Below are 20,466 nucleotides of genomic sequence, written 5' to 3'. Positions count from 1 at the left end.
TTCAATCCAAATACCTATCTTTACCTTTCCTCAGTATATTTTCCTTCATAATTAATGGTTAGAAAAGACAATTTTTGAGAGCTGTCTCTAACTTCACGTCACCATATGTACACATTATTGTTTTCAAACAGCCTGGTTGGACAAATTAACCAGTGAATTCTTCTTTCAAGTGATTTGAAACAATGAAGAGGTCAAAAGGATAAACTATCTCCCAAATCCAGGCTGTGGGTAGGCAAACAATATTTTCTTTCTCCTTTCCCATACTACTTTTTCCTTCCAGAATCCCAATAGCTGGAGATCCAGTACACGTGAGTACAGATTAGAAAACTTACATTTAAAGTAATACAAAAGGTTGGAATTCTGAAACAGGACAAGGCTGAAATTAAATAATGTTTAAGGCAACACCTGTTATGAGGAGACAATTAATGTTTCATCTAAAACATTTCCAGCACTTTTTTATGCATCTTGCATGTTTCACTGATGTACTCTACAACTGACAATAAAACAAATCTTTCATATTTCTTATAAATCAAAGTGTAACTATTTACTAAATTTAAAAATGCTTTGCACATGAAATCCACCCATCCAAAAGCACTCCATCCAGCAACATCACCACCAATCATTTCTTTACTTCTACAGTAATATCGAAGTTCACATCTCCACTACTGTTTTGGAAGTTCATACCAAACATTGGCCACACGTATGAACAAGGATTGTTATCAATCTTAAAATTGAAATTTATTTTCTTTTTCGTCCCATAATTTATCCAAAAATAATATTCAAGACTTAATTTTTCCGCCATTTGATAACTTGGATTCTTATGCTAAGCTCGCCTCGTATACCGTAGGATGAAGTGCAAGAACTTCTAGTCTTTCCTCACGTTCAGCATTTTCCGCACTTGAATATCTCCCTGCATCGCGGTCGTGACTAACCCAACTTACCTTCATGTTTTGCTTGGAGATTTCGAGAAGCTTTCGCCAAGGCTCAAGGCCTCGTTTATTCAAAAGAAAATCCTGATAATGCTTTTCTGCAGCAGACTGGATTTGCCTTTGTTTTTCCAACCACGCCTGCTTCTCAATTTCTTTCTGAAATAACATTAGGAAAATAAGACACTCAGAATTTTGTGTGTGTGTAAACTTGCAGTGCATTATTTGTGCAGGATATTGTCGATAATATTGATCTGTGCTTTTTCCTAAAAGATTCAAAGTTATTTATGCTTATAAAAAAAGTAAATTGATTTGGATTTCTAGTCAGTGGAAGATGGATAACATTTGCTGTAAACTCCAAAGAAAGTTGTCACAAATATTTAGCAGGCTCCATGTTCTCAATGTGATTTGCTGCCCCACATTTTCTATAGCAGATTTGCGAATGGAGCAAGACTGAAGTCATTACTTTCAGATAGCAAATAATATTGGCCTGGTTCCAACTGGTGGTTGGCCAGTGACTCTGCAATTAATGGCTGGGCGATTGCACTTTGCATGTCAACACATTCCAGACTTCCACATCTACACACTGCAGCGCAGCAGTACAGAACAGGCTCGTGATCCAAGTCTGGGGATTGATCTTAATTATACTGAGGTGGGGGCTGAATGAACTTGGTACTTTCTCCCTCAGATTTTATGCATCACTATCGATGTTTCTGTTGTAAACTAACTTATTTGCAAGGTCTAACCAGTTTGGAAGGAAAAGATAAGTAAGGCCACACACACAAAAAACGCTGGTGAATGCAGCAGGCCAAGCAGCATCTATAGGAAGAGGTACAGTTGATATTTTGGGCTGAGACCCTTCGTCAGGACTAACTGAAAGAAGAGATAGTAAGAGATTTGAAAGTGGGAGGGGGAGGGGAAGATCAAAAATGATAGGAGAAAACAGGAGGGGGAGGGATGGAGCTAAGAGCTGGAAAGTTGATTGGCAAAAGGGATACAAGGTTGGAGAAGGTGGAGGATCATGGGATGGGAAGCCTAGGGAGAAAGAAATGGGGAGGGTAGCCCAGAGGGTGGAGAGCAGGCAAGGACTTATAGTGAGAGGGACAGAGGGAGAAAAAAAAGGGGGGGGGAGATAAATAAATAAGGGATAGGGTATGAAGGGGAGGAAGTTAGAGAAGTCAATGTTCATGCCATCAGATTGGAAGCTACCCAGACAGAATATAAGGTGTTGTTCCTCCAACTTGAGTGCGGCTTCATCTTGACAGTAGAGGAGACCGTGGATAGACATATCAGAATGGGAATGGGACGTGGAATTACAATGTGTGGCCACTGGGAGATCCTGCTTTCTCTGGCGGACAGAGCATAGGTGTTCAGCAAAACGGTCTCCCAGTCTGCGTCGGGTCTCGCCAATATATAGGAGGCCACATTACACTTCCTCCCTCACCACCATTCAGGGCCCCAGACAGTCCTTCCAGGTGAGGGGACATTTCACCTGTGAGACGGCTGGGGTGATATACTGCGTCCGGTGCTCCCGGTGCGGCCTTCTATATATTGGCGAGACCCAACGCAGGCTGGGAGACCATTTCGCTGAATACCTATGCTCTGTCCGCCAGAGAAAGCAGGATCTCCCAGTGGCCACACATTTTAATTCCACATCCCATTCCCATTCTGATATGTCTATCCACGGCCTCCTCTACCGTCAAGAAGAAGCCCCACTCAGGTTGGAGGAACAACACCTTATATTCCGTCTGGGTAGCCTCCAACCTGATGGCATGAACATTGACTTCTCTAACTTCCACTAATGCCCCACCTCCCCTTCCCCCCCCTTTTTTCTCTCTCTTTTTTCTCCCTCTGTCTTCTTCCTCTGTCCCTCTCACTATAACTCCTTGCCTACTCTCCACTCTCCATCCTCTGGGCTCCCCTCTCCCTTTCTTTCTCCCTAGGCCTTCCGTCCCATGATCCTCTCCCTTCTCCAACCTTGTATCCCTTTTGCCACTCAACTTTCCAGCTCTTAGCTCCATACCTCCCCCTCCTGTCTTCTCCTATCATTTTGGATCTCCCCCTCCCCCTCCCAAATCTCTTACTATCTCTTCTTTCAGTTAGTCCTGACGAAGGGCTTCGGTCCAAAACGTCGACTGTAGCTCTTCCTGTAGATGCTGCCTGGCCTGCCACGTTCACCAGCAACTTTTGTGTCTGTTGCTTGAATTTCCAGCATCTGCAGATTTCCTCATGTTTGCGATAAATAAGGCCAACTATTTTTCTTTTCCCCTCTATTTAAATTAAACAGCAGTTTTCATTAAGCATTTTGAAACATCCAATTGAAAAAAATGCATTCCAATTGTTTCTAAGTATTTCTGATGATCAGAGACACTTCAAAGCAATGGAAATGGCTTCCATGACACAAGGCGCACAAAACATCAGTACAGGTGTCCCCTGCTTTTCGAACGTTCGCTTTACAAAACCTCACTGTTACGAAAGACCTACATTAGTACCCTGTTTTCGCTAACAGAAGGTGTTTTCACTGTTACGAAAAAAATCAGTGCGCGATAAAAGGCAGTGCGCGCCCCGAGCAGCCGCTCTCCCCTGGATTTGGAACTGCTTTGCTTAAACACGTGCCTGTGTGCAGCCGTTTGCAAGGTGAGTTCTATGGTATCGGAAAAGCCTGAAAGAGCTCGTAAGTGTGTTACATTTAGCGTAAAACTAGACATAATTAAGCATTTTGATCATGGTGAACGAAGTAAGGACAACATGAGTTTGGCTTGTGGAAGCTGACGAAGATGATGTTGAAAAGGTTTTGGCATCCCATGACCAAGAACTGATAGATGAAGAGCTGATGCAACTGGAAGGATAACAATCGAAACCAAATGAGTAATGATAAAGTACGACTTTAATTTTGAAAGGGTACGTCGGTTTAGGGGATATTTGCAAGATGGTTTGAGTGCTTACAAAGAACTGTATGATTGAAAAATGCACGAGGCTCAGCAGTCAAGCAAGCCTTCCACATCAGCCACAGCAGACGACGAACCTCGACCTTCGACATCAAGGCGGGCAGTCATAGGAGAAGGTGAGCTGCCTGCACTAATGGAAGCAGACGACGAGATGACACCCCAGTGTCCCACCACCCCAACACCCAGGCCACGGTCAGATACTGTACCGATTCACGGAGAATGCAGCGGTAGCCGGGAGACACACAGCACGTCTTTAAGAAAAAAGCTGAAATAAACATGCTAATTAATTAGGTGCCGACCGACCCGTAATTGTCGGCCCAGGTCAGAGGCAATGCAATCGGCACTGATCTGGGCCGACAATTACGTGCCGGGCAGCAACTAATAATTAGCATGTTTATTTCGGCTTTCTTTCTTAAAGATGTGCTGTGTGCCTCCCGGCTACCACTGCGTGCTTCATGGATCAGTTCACTGCCCGGAGGGTGGGGGCCACTGCACCACCCCAACCTGTGACTCAGCCTAACACACCACCATCAGTGTGCTCCGCGCTTTCCTGATTCCGGTAAGTGATACTACACTGTACATACATTATTTCTACTTTATATCGGCTGTGTATTCTTACGTGTTATTTGGTATGATTTGGCAGCTTCATAGCTTAAAGGTTACTGGAGAGCTCTTGCGCCGTGTTTCTGCCGAGAGCGCTTGCATGAGATTTTCGCTACGGAGAACAGTTCAGGCAATGATTGTGGAAAAGTATTTCTACTTTATATAGGCTATGTATTTATCATATCATTCCTGCTTTTACTATATCTTATTGTTATCTTAAGCTTTATGTGTTATCTGGCATGATTTGGTAGGTTATTTTTGGGTCTGCGAATGCTCACAAAATTTTCCCATATAAATAAATGGTAATTGCTTCTTCGCTTTACGACATTCCGGCTTACAAACCGTTTCATAGCAACACTCTACTTTCAGATGGCGGGGGAAACCTGTAATAGGTAAATGAAATGGGCAGACTAGCAAAGGCTGCTGAGAGCACAATTCAAGCCATCGTTTAAACTTCAGCTATGGAATATTACTACATTAAACAAACATTATTTCAAATGCAATACCTCATTGAGGATCTAAATTATAGAAAAAAATTAATGCAGTACTCTACTCATTACTCTTACCAAATGGGCAGTTTTATCTGGATGGAAATCAAATAGAACAAGTATAAATTAATTATACCCATAGCAACCTGATTCCCTGCCACAGTCTTTGGCAATAATTCAATTTTATCTTCATTCAACCCAACTCACAATTTAAAAAACAGAGATTTTGGCCAATCCTGTTTATTTTGGAAGGGAATTTATATTCATGATCAAATCAATTACCTTCCTCCAAGTTACTTAATACCATGACCTTCCCTGCTGTTTCAGAAATATCAATTAATTTAAACAAAGAAAAATACTATTTATCTAGTCACCTGCAGCCCCATTTTGAATGAGTTCACTACCTACCACCTCCCTTTTTAGTCTATTAAACTCAATTGGCCTTGTAATTCTTACAGTTTGCTGATCAAACTATGGACCATTGGTCAAATTTAGTTTCATTGAAACACAGAAAATGGCAGAAGTAATTTGGGCATTCAGATCTGTTCAACAATTTAATCTGATCAGGTTTGATCATCAATCTCTGTCCCTATCTCCCTTATTCCCTTTAACCCAGAGATTCCCAGACTTTTATGGATTACCGCCACCTTAGCAACCAGACTACATCCACATGACTCCTCCCCTCCTTTCAGCCATTACATAAAAACTATAAACAATTTTGATTTATGAAGCACTGAAAACAGGAACTGTAAATTCAAAACAGTGACAAATGAAAAAAAGCAAATCTATTTAAAAATAAATTTCTTTAATTATAGTAGATATAATTTTTACCATCAATCTTAGAGTACATTAGTAGTCCAATTAGTCACTACTTCATTGCTTTTTCATCTTTCAGTGAGATGGATTGGCTTGGTGCAGTGATATCAGCTTCTCAACATCTGGCTGAATGTCGCTCAGGAGTCTCAGATCCCCACGTTTAGTAATTTGCAGTCTGTTTTGTTACTTTGAAAGAAGTTGGGCTACTTCACTGAAACTGCACTCTACTAAATACGATGTTGGAAAGTCAATAAAGAATATCTTGACCTTTTTCCACAGTGCAGGATAGCATTTAGAGATTTCTTTCTTGCTGTTATGTACCCCTAGGGTTCATATTTTCTGTGGACTGTCACTTTAAAGCGTCAGTAGAATGAGAATGACTTTTGGACACTGTTTGAGCTGTTACAGAGAGAGAGAGGGGTGGAGTCTGCCTTTCAGCTCGTGTTATGGTTTCTCTGCAGCGTGTTTATACTTTTACAAGGACACTGACTACTGCTGTCAGCTTCTGGGTTGCCATGAAAAGAGAGGGAGAGAGGGAGGGGGAGAGAGAGAGAGAGAGAAAGACCACTCACAGTTTGTTTGGAATTTCTGTAAGGACACTGCCAGCTTCTGAGTTCCTACAGAGAGAGGAGGAGCTACTTGATGGACAGCTGGTGTTCAGCACAAAAGTATTTAAACGAGCATAATTGCTTGTTTGACAGGACACGCAGGTGCACTAAGGTGTGGTGAAGTTACCATTATCCTGTTCAGGTGCCCACGAGTGTGGGACTGAGGATCGATTGTGAGGGAGTGACCTGTGATTATTAGTGCATGCAAGAGTGACCCTGTGGAGTCTACTAGTGTGTCTAACCTTTGCCTGGGTTGGTAGACCATCACTTGAAGACGGTACTCTTAAGTTGGTCAAGTTTGGCTAACTTAGAAGTTTCGGAGGACAACGGGAAGAATCGACGGCTTCGGCTTACTCGAACAACCATGACACCTCTCTCTCTTCATCACTACTCAACTAAATACCACAAACTCAACTGAACTTTACCCATCACCGTAAGACTGTATCCATTTACCCCTAGGCTTGAAGAAGCTTGGTTTTTATATTTCCACACTTATATAATCATTGCTAACCTGTTTGATTTATCTGATTTTATATTACTGTATTGCGTAGTTACTAATAAATACCATTAGTTAACAGCAATACCAGACTCCAAGGTGTTTTCCATTTCTGCTGGTTCTTTAACCCGTCACGGGGTACATGACACTGCAACTAAAATTCTCGATATAATTTTTGAACCTCTGTTTCAGTTCAGTCATTTTGTAGTGAGGTAAGTTCTTACTACATCCTTACTGTTAATTCCTCATTGCAAGTGTTCAGAAACATATTTATTATCCAATCTGGAATTTGGATCGCGAGAAGATCCTGAAATCTCTTTGACATGTCTTTATGCAGCTCACCCAGCTGGGCACAATATGCTTGAGGATAACCATCTGGTATTATTTCATTCTCTTCCAACTCAGAGTGGCTCAGAAATTGGAAAAGTTTATGACAGCCAATGTTGCACATAAATAGGGTTAACTTAGACAGAGATGTGGAGACGACTGATTTGACTTTGATAATATTCATATCACTTCCTTATAATTGAAGATTGTTTTCATTAAATTTTGTGAATAATTCTGATTAATAAGCAATGCCATGCCTCATATTCTTGAGTTGATGATGGGAAGAAGCATTTGAGTCTTCAAAAGCACAAAACAGCATCTCGGGCAGTTTCATTTCAAGAGCCATCTGACTTCTGTGTGCAACAGCGCGCATTCAAACTGTTCATCGTTCTCAATACAAAGCTCTCAAAATAGTCCAAAATTGAGAGAATGAGACTTGATTCTATTTACCTCTGTGATAACAGTATTTAATGATTTTAGGCTTTTTGTGACAAGATGTAGTCTGTGAATTACATGGTGAATGGTAAATATTAGGCACAGCTTTTTCAGCTAAGTAATGACTCCGTGGCCCGTGGTAGTGTCCTGTCACTGATGGTGCCCCAATTATCGCACAAGCAAAAATGTTGGTGAGTGGAATACCCTTCTGTTTGAAAAATTGCTCAAAAACCCAAAATATTGACTCCCATTTCATATCTGTTTCTAGTCCCCTTGCAAACAATAACTCTTGAACAATGGAGCAGGTACCTAATAAAGTGGCCACTTAAGTGTATGTGTATATTAAATCTGCGTTGCTGCAACTGGCTTCCATGGTAAAGATTTCTGTAGTTTATCACTCTTTGGGTGAATAAATTTCTCATTATCTGTCTATTCTTGATTAGCCAGGGTATCAAAGGGTATGGGCAGGGGAGTGGGGATGACTGGTAGAATTGGATCAGCCCATGATTGAATGGTGGAGCAGACTCGATGGGCCGAATGGCCTTCTTCTGCTCCTATATCTTATGGTCATATGGTCTCAAATGGTCTGTCTGCACCACATCCTTGAGGTGTACCCTGGATTTTGGATTCCTGCAGCATCGGGAACATCTAGTTGTCCAATCCTGTCAGGATCTTGTATGTTTCATGAGGTTTTATCTCATTCTCAGCTCAAGCAATTAGAAGCCCAATCTTCCTAATCTCCTCCTATATGCAAGTCCTGCCACCCCAAGAATCGGTCCAATGACTATTGACTGTATTCCCTCCTAAGCAACATCTTTCTTGTGCTGAGACCAACATTTTTGCACAAATCTCAAGGTGTTGCCTTGCTGTAGCTCTGTACAATTTGAGTAAGAAAAATTATACAGAGCCTTGGTGAGACCTCTAAAATGAAGGCTGACAAACCAGACCCCTCTTAAATGCCTGCTGCACCTGTATGTTTACTTTCATGAACTTATGTACAAGGGCACCCAGGCCTCATTGCACCACTCTCTTTACTAATCTGTCACCCTTCGGATAATATCCTACCCCCAATTGCCACCAAAATAAACAATCTCACATTTATCCACATGATAGCACATCTGCTATGCATTTGCTCATTCATTCAGCCTGTCCAAATCACGATGGAGCATCTCCATATCACAGCTTTACACTGTTTACATGTTTGGAGACAGCATTTCATTGTTCATCTTAGTCATTAAGGACAAAGAACAAAAACTAGTCGAGAAAAGGGCCGGGATTCCATCCATTTATTTGGGACATAATGCTGCTTAACTGGGGCAGCAGACTGTTGCCAAACACTTTCTAACTAACATCAGTCACATGCATGTTTTGTGGCCATTAGGCAATACACAGTGAACAGTTTTAACTAGCATCATGTGTGTGTTTATATTCAAAATGCAGTGATTTTTGTCACTGATAATTGGCGAGTAATAAACAGTAAGTGGTGGTGTCAACAAACTTAAATGCAGCATTGGAGCTGTACTCAGCTGCAGAATTGTACAAATAGAGTAAAGCAGGGAGCTAAGTACACAGCCTTCTGGCGCACCTGTGTCTGACTGATCCTGTCCTGTCACTGTTTTATAAAGACTCCACTATTACATCTTAAATTCCGTCAAGCTAGCTGTTCTACAATTCCCTGTTTTTCAAATAGTGAGGTTATGTTACAAGGCTATAATCCAAAGAATGCTGGAAAATAACTACCAATGTATCCAGTATTTCGATGGTCACTTCCTCAAGTACTCTGTCATGCAGTTTTATGATTTCATATTGACTATAATTAGAGAGTTTAATGTAGAGGCTTTAATGTAAATACAGTTGATTTACTAAAACACTTTTGATACTGTTTCATTGAATATGGTTAGACACTTTACTCTAAAGAGCAATAAACAAAGATGTATCTCAAAATGCTTACACGACATAAAAGATTCAGTTTAATTGCAGTGTAATAGGGCACCATGTTTAACAGTTCACCAGACTGCTAGTAACAAGCCATTCAGTCCACCTCATCCATGCAGACCATAAATGATGCATCTACTCAATCCCTTTAATCAGCAATTGGCTTTCAATGCCTTGGTGATTCAAATGCACATTCAGATGTGTGTTAAATGAACTATGAGTCTTTAAAGAGTTTACAGTTTGATTAGTTCTGTTGGCCAGTGAACAAAATGAGCACAAAGTCAGGAAAACACATGCCTATCAGTCTATTGTAGACACCTACAGTGTGTATCCCACATTTGAAAGATCCAATGGCAACAGTGCATTACTTCTAAGAACTACACTTTCCTCTTTACAAACACAAACTTTAATGAGGTACATGGCTCCTCTCCTTCAATTTATGCACAAATTGAGTTGATATAAATAAAACTCAAACATTTTAATTTGGGATAAATAATGCTTACAATAATTGTTTTATAAATGGATTCTGAATAATTGGCCCACTGGTTTATTGGGGCAGCCATTTATTTGGGACATTTCTTAAAGAACAAAAGCTAAATAAAGAAAATAACCAGGATTTACTTTGTTTATTTGGAACACTATGCCACTTAATTGGGGCAGGAGGCAAACAGTGCCAAACGGTTTTTAACTAGCGTCGGTCATAGCTGTTAGACACTACACTGTGCTTACAACAGTAAGTTTTTAAATAGCGTCAGTTGCATGTTTTTGTGCTCAAAAAACAGAGATTTTTGTTACTGATAGTTGCCAACAAATAAGCAGTAAGACAATTCAGAACCGTTTTGCTCACTGTGGTTTCAAGCATTCAGGCTTGGAAATGCCAGAACTGCCTGGGAGTGAAAATGAAATGACTTCAGTACTTCAGCAAGTTAGAAACTATGAAGATACTGACAATCATCTTGAATGTTACAATGAAAGTGAAGAATCTGGAGGATGCAATCATCTAAGACATTGTACGGAGGCAGTTTATTATCTGTACGAGGTGTCTGTGCTGATTTTGTTCATTTGTGAGGTGAGGGCCTCCTGAACATGGATATTGCATCCCAGCTGTCTAGATACACAAGCCTGGGCAGTACGATATGGGGAGCAAGCTGTTCCCATGTAGCAAGCTCCCCCTCTCCACGCATCTGATAAACCCAAAGGAGCAGCAGAGACCGATACTGTTTCGCATCAACAGCATTGCAGGAGTTGCCAGTCAGCATTGAACCCAACATAGGACAACATTATGGACTTCAGTTCCGGATTATCTCTTGGGGTTTACTCCTGAAGCACTTCCCCATGAGTGGGTATAGCTGCAAGGCAGCAGAGGTTTAAGATCAGTTTTCCTTCTCCTAGATGAGCTGCCAACCTTCTCCTAGACAAGCCCCATCTGCCCAAAGCGACTGGTTTTAAGGTGCCAGTATCCCGCCAGTGCCCCTTCTCCTGTCAGTAGAAACCGTTTTGCTGGGTTTAGTAGCTAAGCCACACATGAAGACCGGGAACTGGAGTTGGTTGTCAGAGGCTATTTGAGGTGTACGCCATTGGGAGCATTTAATAGGTAGTGGGAGCTTGTCCCCATTAACACCCCCGGCTATAACAACCTTATGTGTTCATTTACAGTGAATCAACAGAATATGGCAGACAAATTCCTCCATCGATAACTATTAAGAACTTAGACATAGTTTTAGAGTATTTTAGAGGTATTGGTAGTGTTCTAATTTGTTCTGTATTTCATTTAAATACATAATTCATTACTCAGTTAAATGGTAGTCAGTCTTTTTTTTTAAACACCTTTTGATTCCATGAAACTTAGGCTAATTAGGGCAACCACTTAACCTACTAACCAGAATCCACTGTATTCAAAATCCAAAAAGAGAAAAAAATACTTAGCAAATTGTCAACAACTTCCAAGCTACACTGTTTAGCATCAGTTTGCAAATTTGTACCTGTCTCTGTAATCTTTTCTCCTCGCGCTTCTTTTCTAACAATGCCCGTTTCTCAGCTTCCTGCTGCGTTCGTCGCTCTTCCTCTTCAGCTCTCAACTGTGCCTTCAGGCAAACATAAATACAAAATATTCTTCAATACCACACAGTCCACAGCAATTCAAACATTATTCCACACAGAAATGCTATTTTAAAATGTCACAATTTAATGCTGCTGTTGCCACTTGCACTGTTTGAGGAAATAACTGGCAGGATAGACAAAGGAGAGTCAGTGAATGTTGTTTACTTGGATTTTCAGAAGGCCTTTGACAACGTGTCACATGAGATAGAAGACCATGGTATTACAGGAATGAAACTAGCATGGATAGAAGACTGGCTGATTGGCTGAAAGTAAAGAGTGGGGATAAAGGATGCCTTTTCTGGTTGACCGGTGACCGGTGTTCTGCAAGGGTAGGTGTTGAGTGTGCAACTTTTCACTGATCTGGATGTTACTGGCTTTGTGACCAAGTTTGCAACAATACAAGGATAGGTGGTAGGGGCAGGTACTGCTGAGGAAGCAGAGAGTCTTCGAAGGACGATTATGAGAATGAGCAAACTAGTGGCAGATGGAATATTATGCAGGGAAGGGGATGGTCATGCACTCTGGTAGAAGGAATGAAGATGTAGGCTGTTTTCTAAACAGGGAGAAAATTCAAAGGTCAAAGGTGCAAAAGAACTTGGGAGTCCTCATGCAGGATTCCATAAAGGTTAATTTGCAAATTGAGTGGGTAATCGCTCGCTTGCTTTAGGTCGCATCTGGAAATTCCAGTCGGCGGACAATCTCCCTCCACGCCGCTCTGACGTATTGGGAAATCATGTACTCGGCAGGTGACAGCAGTGGTTTGCCTTTGCCTTCTGCCGGGTGAGTTTAAAGAGATCACCACCCCTTGCAGTGGATGACCAGGACGTCTGAGTGCCTCGTCATGCTCTTAGCGCTCCACCAACACCTGCTCGCCTGCCTTCTTGACCGTTGGACCATTAATCGGTCTCCTCCGCTCCATCCGCCAGGGCCAGACTTCATGCACTGGGATAGGCAGATCCTCTACCTCATCGAGGGTTGAAGACCCATCGGCTACCCTCACCTGGTTTGGCCCGTCTGCCGAGATGGTTTACCAGGGTGTGGCCGCTGCGTGTGTTGCAGCTACTTGGAGCCACAGGTGAGAGCTGAGCACCAGGTGGGGACCAAAGGTGGATAAGTGGGTAATAAGGAAGGTGAATACAATGTGGACATTCTTTTGTAGAAGACTAGAATATAAAAGCATGGATGAAATTCTGAGTCTTTATAATGTGCTGATCAGACCACATTTTAAATATTGTGAGGAGTTTTGGGGTCCATAAGCTAAGGAAGGATGTGCTGGCATTGAAGGGGGTCCAGAGGAGGCTTAAAAAGAATGACCCAGGAATGAAAAGGTTAACATATGAGGAGCGTTTGATGACTCCAGGTCCTCAGAATAGAAGGATTTCCCTTTAGAACAGAGATGAGGAGGAATTTCTTCAATCAGAGAGTGCTGAATCTGAGGAATTCATTGGCATGGACGGCTGTGGAGGCCAAGTTATCAGGTATATTTAAAGAGGAGATGATAGGTTCTCGATTACAGGGAGAAGGCAGAAGAAAGTGGTTGAGAGGGAAGATAAATTACCCATGATCCAATGGTGGAGCAGACCAGATGGCCCAAATGGCCTATGTCCTATAGTTTAACACGTGGTGTGAATGAGAGCAAATGTGAGAATCCCAACCATCATTACAGGACAGCAAGAGGGAGAAAGTTGCGAGGTCTAACATCTGAGGTGCTTATTTTCCTCCTAGTCTGTTTTTATTAAATACAGCATCAACACACTTAATCATTAAGTGTGAACATTTTCTTGATTTTCTTGTTAGTTAGAAAGTGAATTTAGAGAGGAAGTGTAGGAAATACTACATTTACACAGCACCTTTCAATGTCCCAGGCCACCTCAAAAAGTAGTTAAATGTGTATTTTTGAAAAGCAGACAATGCTGTCACAAGGGGAAATATGCCATTTTGCTTACAGCAAGCATCTAAAAAGTTCACATGGATAATGAAGAGATAATCTGCTTAAGGGTTAACTATCATCCAGAACACAGGCCAGTTTGATGTCATTAAGCATCGGATTACATTAAATGATAAAGCAGGAAAATAAAACAATGTTTAAACCCACAAGTTTCTCTTCTTCCTTTTTTCTTTTGATCTCTTCCAACTCTTTTCTTTTTGCCATGCGCTGCCTTGCTCGCTCCTCCATTGCTGAAAAAATATTCAAATTGTTTTTTTTTAAGAATTAGCAAGCAAATGGATAGCTTTGTATTAATTATTCAATGGTCACCAGTATAACTGGTCATTTCATGCAATACAATTTCTAGGATCATGTAAGAAAGCATCACCAATTTAGTGCGCAGTATTAGTCTTTGTCAAAAAATACTAAAATTATACAACTACAGTTTATTTGCTGATCAGTGCACCTTTTGAACACAAATCCTAATCCCACCAGTGATGCCTCCTAACTTGCCCTCTCCCCTATCAACATTGCCTTTTAATTGTATAATGGCCATACTGTATATATAGCCACTCAATGGAAGAGAAGAAATTATTCAAAGACCAATTAATGGCTAAACCAAATACCATACAAAGCTCAATGCCCACTCTTATCACCAACCATGAATGTGCTTGTCCACTGTTATAAGACCATTCTGCGGAGCAGAATTAGGCCACTTGGCCCATTGAATCTGCTCTGCCACTTCACCATGGCTGATCCAATTTTCCTCTCAGGCTCAATCTCCTGCCTTCTCTCCGCATCCCTTCATGCCCAGACCAATCGAGATTCTATCAACCTCCAACTTGAATATATATAAAGACAGCATTCAGGGGTATAAACTAAAAATGCCTTCTCTTTCACTTGGTTTCATGTATGGATATCAATTTTAAATGGACCGATAACTGATTCATGAAAATATGTGCCTAGTTTGGATATTGGTCAACTTAATAACCCCAAGCATACACAAATAAGATGAAAGCAGAGAACAACAGGTTTGATTATGCCATAATTGCACAACCAGCTTTACAGGGGAAATAGAGCAGAAACACACAAACAAAATATACAGCAATGTTACTTGAACCACTAAATAACCAGCAATAAAAGCATGACTGCATACCCTTGACGATCGGATGAGGTGAAATCAAGTTATGATTGGTTTTGCTACAATTGGTACTGCTTGTGGAACAATTGGATTTCTCAGCTAATGAAGGACAATTTGATCTGTAGGAGAATAAAATCAAATAACATTATCAATGTCACTTTTTATACATATGCACAGATTCTTCTCAGCTTCTTTCTAAAATCTTAATAGATGATCAGGAATTTAAGAAAAGGACATATTTTCAGAAGTGGTCATTTCTTGCAAGATTTAGTTTGTTTCCCCTCCTTTTGGGATGTGGGTATTGTTAATCTCTAACTATCCTTGAGACGGTGTTAGTAAACCAACTTGAACTGCCATTGTCAAGTACCTACAATAGTGTACAATTTACAGGATTTATACCCAGCGACAACAAAGGAATTACAAAACCTTTCCAGGGTCAAACATCAATGAGAATTAGCAAGAATGGCAGATTTCTTAACCAGATTTAAGTGAACCACTTGGGATTTTTTGACAATCCCATAGCTTCATAATCGTTATTAATATCTTGTTTTAATTACAAAATACTTTGTTTTTGATTAACCAAACTCAAATTCCACAATATCACCTAGTCTTTTGAAAAAAAAAGAAAATAAGTGAAGAGGAATGTCACATTACTTGAATTTATGCTCAGTAGCGTCTGTCGTTTCAAGTTGCACATTTCCAGCGGGTCTTCTAGCATGAGTATGTGGCTCAACGTGCATCTTTTGTGTTGCATTAACAACTGCAGTGGTGATGGCCGAAGCTAATTTTGCCTCTTGCTGTAGGATTGTTAACTGTTGCTTCTCCTGCAGTTCTTCAATGATTTTCTGTTTTTCCTGAAGTAGCTTTTTTTGATCCTCAATGACTTGCCGTTGGAATGCATGGCGATGTTTAAAGTTGTCCTGAATTACCTTCCCAGTACTGCCAAAATTGGGCTTATGATGTTCAAGATCCGCACCTGAGATTTTACTCCTATTTTGCAGACGTGTTACATCCTCTGAGTTTAGTGCTGCATGCTGGTGGGTAACCTGCCAAGCAAATTTTGGTCCTGCAGCTGTAAGTTGATGAGCTTTGCTGTCATCTGTCACTGGAGAAGGATCTTGTTTCTTCATCATCACCTGAGATTTCTGTTTGAAATAATGTAAAATATAAACTTCTACAGTAAATTTAATCAGTCTTTCAAACATTTTCAAACATCCTTTCCACATCTACTCTGTCTAGGCCTTTCAACATTCAGAAGGTTTCAAGAAGATTCCCCCTCATCCTTATAAATTCCAGCGAGTACAGACCCAGAGCTAAAAAATGTAAACCTCCTCTGGACCCTCTCCAATGCCAGCACACCTTTTCTTGTACCTTCACATTCAAAATCATTTATAAATATTATAAACAGCAATAGATCCAACAATAGTCTCTGCAATATTCCACCAGTCACGGCCTTTAGTCTGAAAAACAATCCTCTGGACTTATATTCCTCTTCTCCCACCATCAAACCAATTTTGGATCCAGTTTGGTTAGTTCACTCTGGATTCCATGTGATCTAACTTTCCAGACAGGCCTACCATGTAGTATCTTATCAGAGGCTTCGCTAAAATCCATGTGGATACCTGCTGCACTTCCCTCATCTATCTTCCTGATCACCATGTTAAAAAATTCAAAGACAGTCATGAGACACAATTTCCCACCTACAACGTCATGCTATCTGTTCTCAATCAATCCTTGCTTTACCAAAAGAATGTAGATGCTGTCTCTCAGAATCCTCTTTAATAATTTACCATTAATGTTAGGCCCACTGGTCTGTAGTTCCCAGGATTTTTCTCTTGAGCCTTCTGAAACGCAAATATGCTGAATAAATTTTTGCAGCAATCTTCATCAAGGAAGGCATCCCTAGGATATCACATGCACTAACTTCAAATAACATACAAAAATCCCAATTACAAGGGTTATTAAAGAAACCAAAGGCAGACAGGTCGCTGGGACCCGATGGACTGCATGCTTGAATTTTAAAGAAAGTGGCTGCAGAGATTGTGGACCCCACTGATCGAATTTTTTCACAACCTGCTGTACTCTGGGAGGGTACCAAAAGACTGGAAAACAATTAATGTGACTTCCTTGGTCAAAAATAGAGAAAGACCAGTTAGATTAACAGCTATTATTGACAAATGCTGTAGTCAATAATCAATGAGGAAATAGCTGTTCATTTTGGAAAGATGAATACAGTGGATTCTGGTTAATTGGGACACATCAGGACAAATACATTTAGACCAATTAAGCATCTGCCACAATTAGCTGAAGTTTAATGGAAATAGTTAATAAGGTATAAAAAAGAGAACTGAGTAACAAATAATGTATTTAAATGAAATACAGAACAAATTACAACACTATCAACACTACCGCAGTACTATAAAAATGTGTATTAGTTTCTAACATCGACTCATTTTTTTGACTGTAAATGAGCAAAATCAGTGCAAATGCCTAATGCAGATAATGGACTGACTTCATACAATGCTTTCGACAATTGCATGCTCCAAATCTTCATTTTCATTGTAACATTTAAGATGTTACCCTCACAATAGAAACTATGAAAAATTCAGTATTTTTTAACTTCTTCGTACTTTTAACTTGTTGGAGTAGCAAAATCATTTCATTTACACTCCTGGCCGTCTCTTGCATCTCCAACCCTGAATGCTTGAAACTGGAATGAGAAAAACATTCCTGAGTTGCCTTCCTGCTATTTCTCACCAACTATCAGTGACAAAAATCATTGCTTTTTGAACAGAAACACATGCAACAGACTGTTCGCCTGAGGCACAGAGTGTATCTATCAGCCAAGCAAGTGCAAGTGACTGGCACTAGTTAGAAAGTGTGCAGCAGGTCTCCTGCCCCAATTAAGTGGCATAGTGTCCCAAATAAACAAAGGGAATCCGACTATATTATCAATTAGGAGTTGTCACAAGTAAGCGGCTGCCCCGATTAACTGATGGCTCAATATTCAAACCTGATCAATGTTGTTTTAAGAAAGAGAAATCAAGTTTGACACATTGGCTTGAATCTTTTGAGGGTCTGATTAGAGAGTTTGTAGAGTAGAAACTGTAGATGTAGTGCTATTAGATTTCAAAAGGCATTTGACAAGGTGTCACATAACAGGCTGTTGCATAAAAGCTCATGATATTGGAGGAAGTATGTTAGAATTGATTGAAAACTGACTATCTTATAGGAAATAAAGTTGAAATAAATGGAATAATTTCCAACAGAAGTACCACAGGGATCAGTTTTGGTCTGCAAGTGTTCATATTTTGGCCACCATTGCAAAGGGGCTGAAATTTAAAAATAGGGAGGGAGTCAGCATTTATGGAAAAAAGTACAGTTGACGATTAAAAATAGGGAATTTTGTTGCAATTAAACAGAAAGTTGGTGATGCCTCACTTGGAATACTATGTATAGTTTTGCCCCTTTACCTAAAATCAACAGTAACCTTGGAGGCAGTACGAGGGAGATTTCCCTGGCTGATTCTGGGATGAGAGAGATGTCTACCAAAAGCAATTAAATAGTTTGGGCTTGTATCTTTTGGAGTTTAAAAGAATAAGAGTGACCATAGTCAAATTTATAAGATCTTAAAAGGGCTTGACCGAGTAGGCATTGTCCCACTATTGAAAATAACCCAGTCTTGAACAAGAGAAATAACAAGATAAAGGGTTGCTAATTTAAAATTGAGGTACTAAGAAATGTCGTCTGCAGAGCGTGGTGAATCTCTAGAACTTTCTGCCTGGTAGGTGGTGGAATCTGGATCAATAGAAGTACTTAAAATGGAGATGGATAAATATTTGACAGATTAAGGCAGTGTGATTGGAGAAATGGTACTGTAGAGGAGTTGAGGCTAGAGCAGACATCCATGATATTAAAAAGCAGGACAGGCTTGAACGGCCTGATGGACTACTTCTTTTCTTACTTTGTCTTCTTGTGAACTAATAGCAGAAGGTATGTAGGCTTGGGGCCATCTTGTTTTAAACTGTCCAGTTTAGGAGTAACTGTGTTGCCTAGAGCAAAGCAATGAGAATGAGAATGAAACTGAATGGGTACGAACATCATCCTTCTCCTTCGCTGAGGAGTAAATATGGTTTATTATTTACTTCCATTTTAGTTACATTAAAGAGCACAAACACCTTGTGTACTTAAGCACTGGCCATCCATTGTGCTTGATGATACTAGAATTAATAATGGTGACTTGCTGCTAACTATTTGACACAAGAGTTTAAGAGACGGTTGTTTAGTATTTCTGTCCATTAGAATACAAAAATCTTGGCTCAAGATCCTTTCAGTTTGTTGTGTGCAATATATAACATACAGGTTTTATGTAAATAGTCGCATAATAAGTTAACTGGCTGTTATTTAATTTTATCAGTTATTTGGCCAAGTATAAACTGCAATTCTACTTCATTTTTAAGGAAACACTATACATTTAACCACTTTGATCACATTACACAAAAATGAACTGTGTCTTTTTGTTTAAATTGTGTTCTTGTAGAAAAAGAGTGTAGTTTAAATTTATATATTTTTTGTAAATGCTGCTTATATGATGCTCTGTTCAAAGTTCGAGGTAAATTTATTATCAAAAAGTGCATATATGTCACCATATACAACCCTGAGATTCATTTTCTTGTGGGCATACTCAATAAATCCAATAACCATAACCAATGAAAGACCTCATCGACTGTGTGTATAACCAGTGTGCAAAACCAAAAAGAAAAAAGGAATAATAATAATAATAAATAAGCAATAAATGTCAAGAATATGAGATAAGAGTCCTTGAAGTGAGTCCATAGGTTGTGGGAACGTTTCAATGATGGGGGCAAGTGAAGCTGAGTGAAGTTATCTGCTCTGGTTCAAGAGCCTGATGGTTGAGGGGTAGTCACTGTTCCTGAATCTGGTAGTGCAAGTCCTGAGGCTCCTGTACCTTCTTTGTGATGGCAGCAGTGAGGAGAATGTACGACTTGATGCTATATGCCTGTGATGCTGCTGCAAGTAATTTTTTCATTGTAACTGTGCATATGACCATAAACTCGACTTTGATATATAGTTCAATTTATATCAAAATACTCTGCACATCTATGAAATTTAAATGATCATTTCAGCCCCACTTACCACATACTGAGCTGGAACAACTTGCTGCATCTCACATTCAATTCTTGATGCTCTGGAAACTGCTGACAATTTCCCAGAAGAGGCTGAATCCAATAGTGCTGCCATTTTTTGCTTGGTCTCCTCTTTTCGTGCCTCCAATTCTCTTTTTTCTTTTTCTGCTTTGCACCATAATAGCCAATGAGTGAAGCAGTACCTGAGCCTGTATTTCCGATTACATTCTGTTGCCAGTTGTTTCTTCCTGCGTACAGAAATGGTGTTTCAGTTGTATTAATTTCAAAAGTATTTAATATAGTTACAGAAACAAAATAACTGTAAATGTACCATAATGAATATGTCATCTTATCACCAAATCATTTGGAGACATCCTAATGACAACGTTGTAACAATTGAGATATTTGTCAGCATACCGCTAAAAAGAAATTGACTCTTATATTTTGCTCTTCAAAAAATAGCGATTCAGGTTATTTAATAATTTGGAGAATGATTTCTGCAATATTTTCCAACTATAAATTCACACAGCCACAGCTTCTAATAGGAGCCAAATGTTCTGCTGCACTTA

General features: G+C 40.0%; 1 protein-coding gene across 2 annotated transcripts in view; it reads right to left on the bottom strand.

The window, feature by feature from the left end:
• The window catches only part of ccdc191 (coiled-coil domain containing 191), a 53,054-nt gene that overhangs the window by 10,195 nt on the left and 22,393 nt on the right, over positions 1-20,466 (bottom strand). The window contains exons 9-15 of one of the 2 annotated variants that reach the window (XM_072260635.1): positions 19,908-20,145; positions 16,541-16,594; positions 15,405-15,895; positions 14,766-14,869; positions 13,778-13,860; positions 11,565-11,666; positions 942-1,085 (exon numbers count right to left, since the gene is read on the bottom strand). In XM_072260635.1, coding sequence (XP_072116736.1) covers positions 942-1,085; positions 11,565-11,666; positions 13,778-13,860; positions 14,766-14,869; positions 15,405-15,895; positions 16,541-16,594; positions 19,908-20,145 — 1,216 coding nt within the window. The remainder of the gene's footprint in view (positions 1-941; positions 1,086-11,564; positions 11,667-13,777; positions 13,861-14,765; positions 14,870-15,404; positions 15,896-16,540; positions 16,595-19,907; positions 20,146-20,466) is intronic. The other variant, XM_072260636.1, reaches the window with a different exon arrangement.

The sequence above is a fragment of the Mobula birostris genome, chromosome 6 (assembly GCF_030028105.1).
Source record: "Mobula birostris isolate sMobBir1 chromosome 6, sMobBir1.hap1, whole genome shotgun sequence".
In the NCBI taxonomy this organism is placed as follows: Eukaryota; Metazoa; Chordata; class Chondrichthyes; order Myliobatiformes; family Myliobatidae; genus Mobula; species Mobula birostris.
This window is presented reverse-complemented; position numbering and strand designations above follow the sequence as displayed.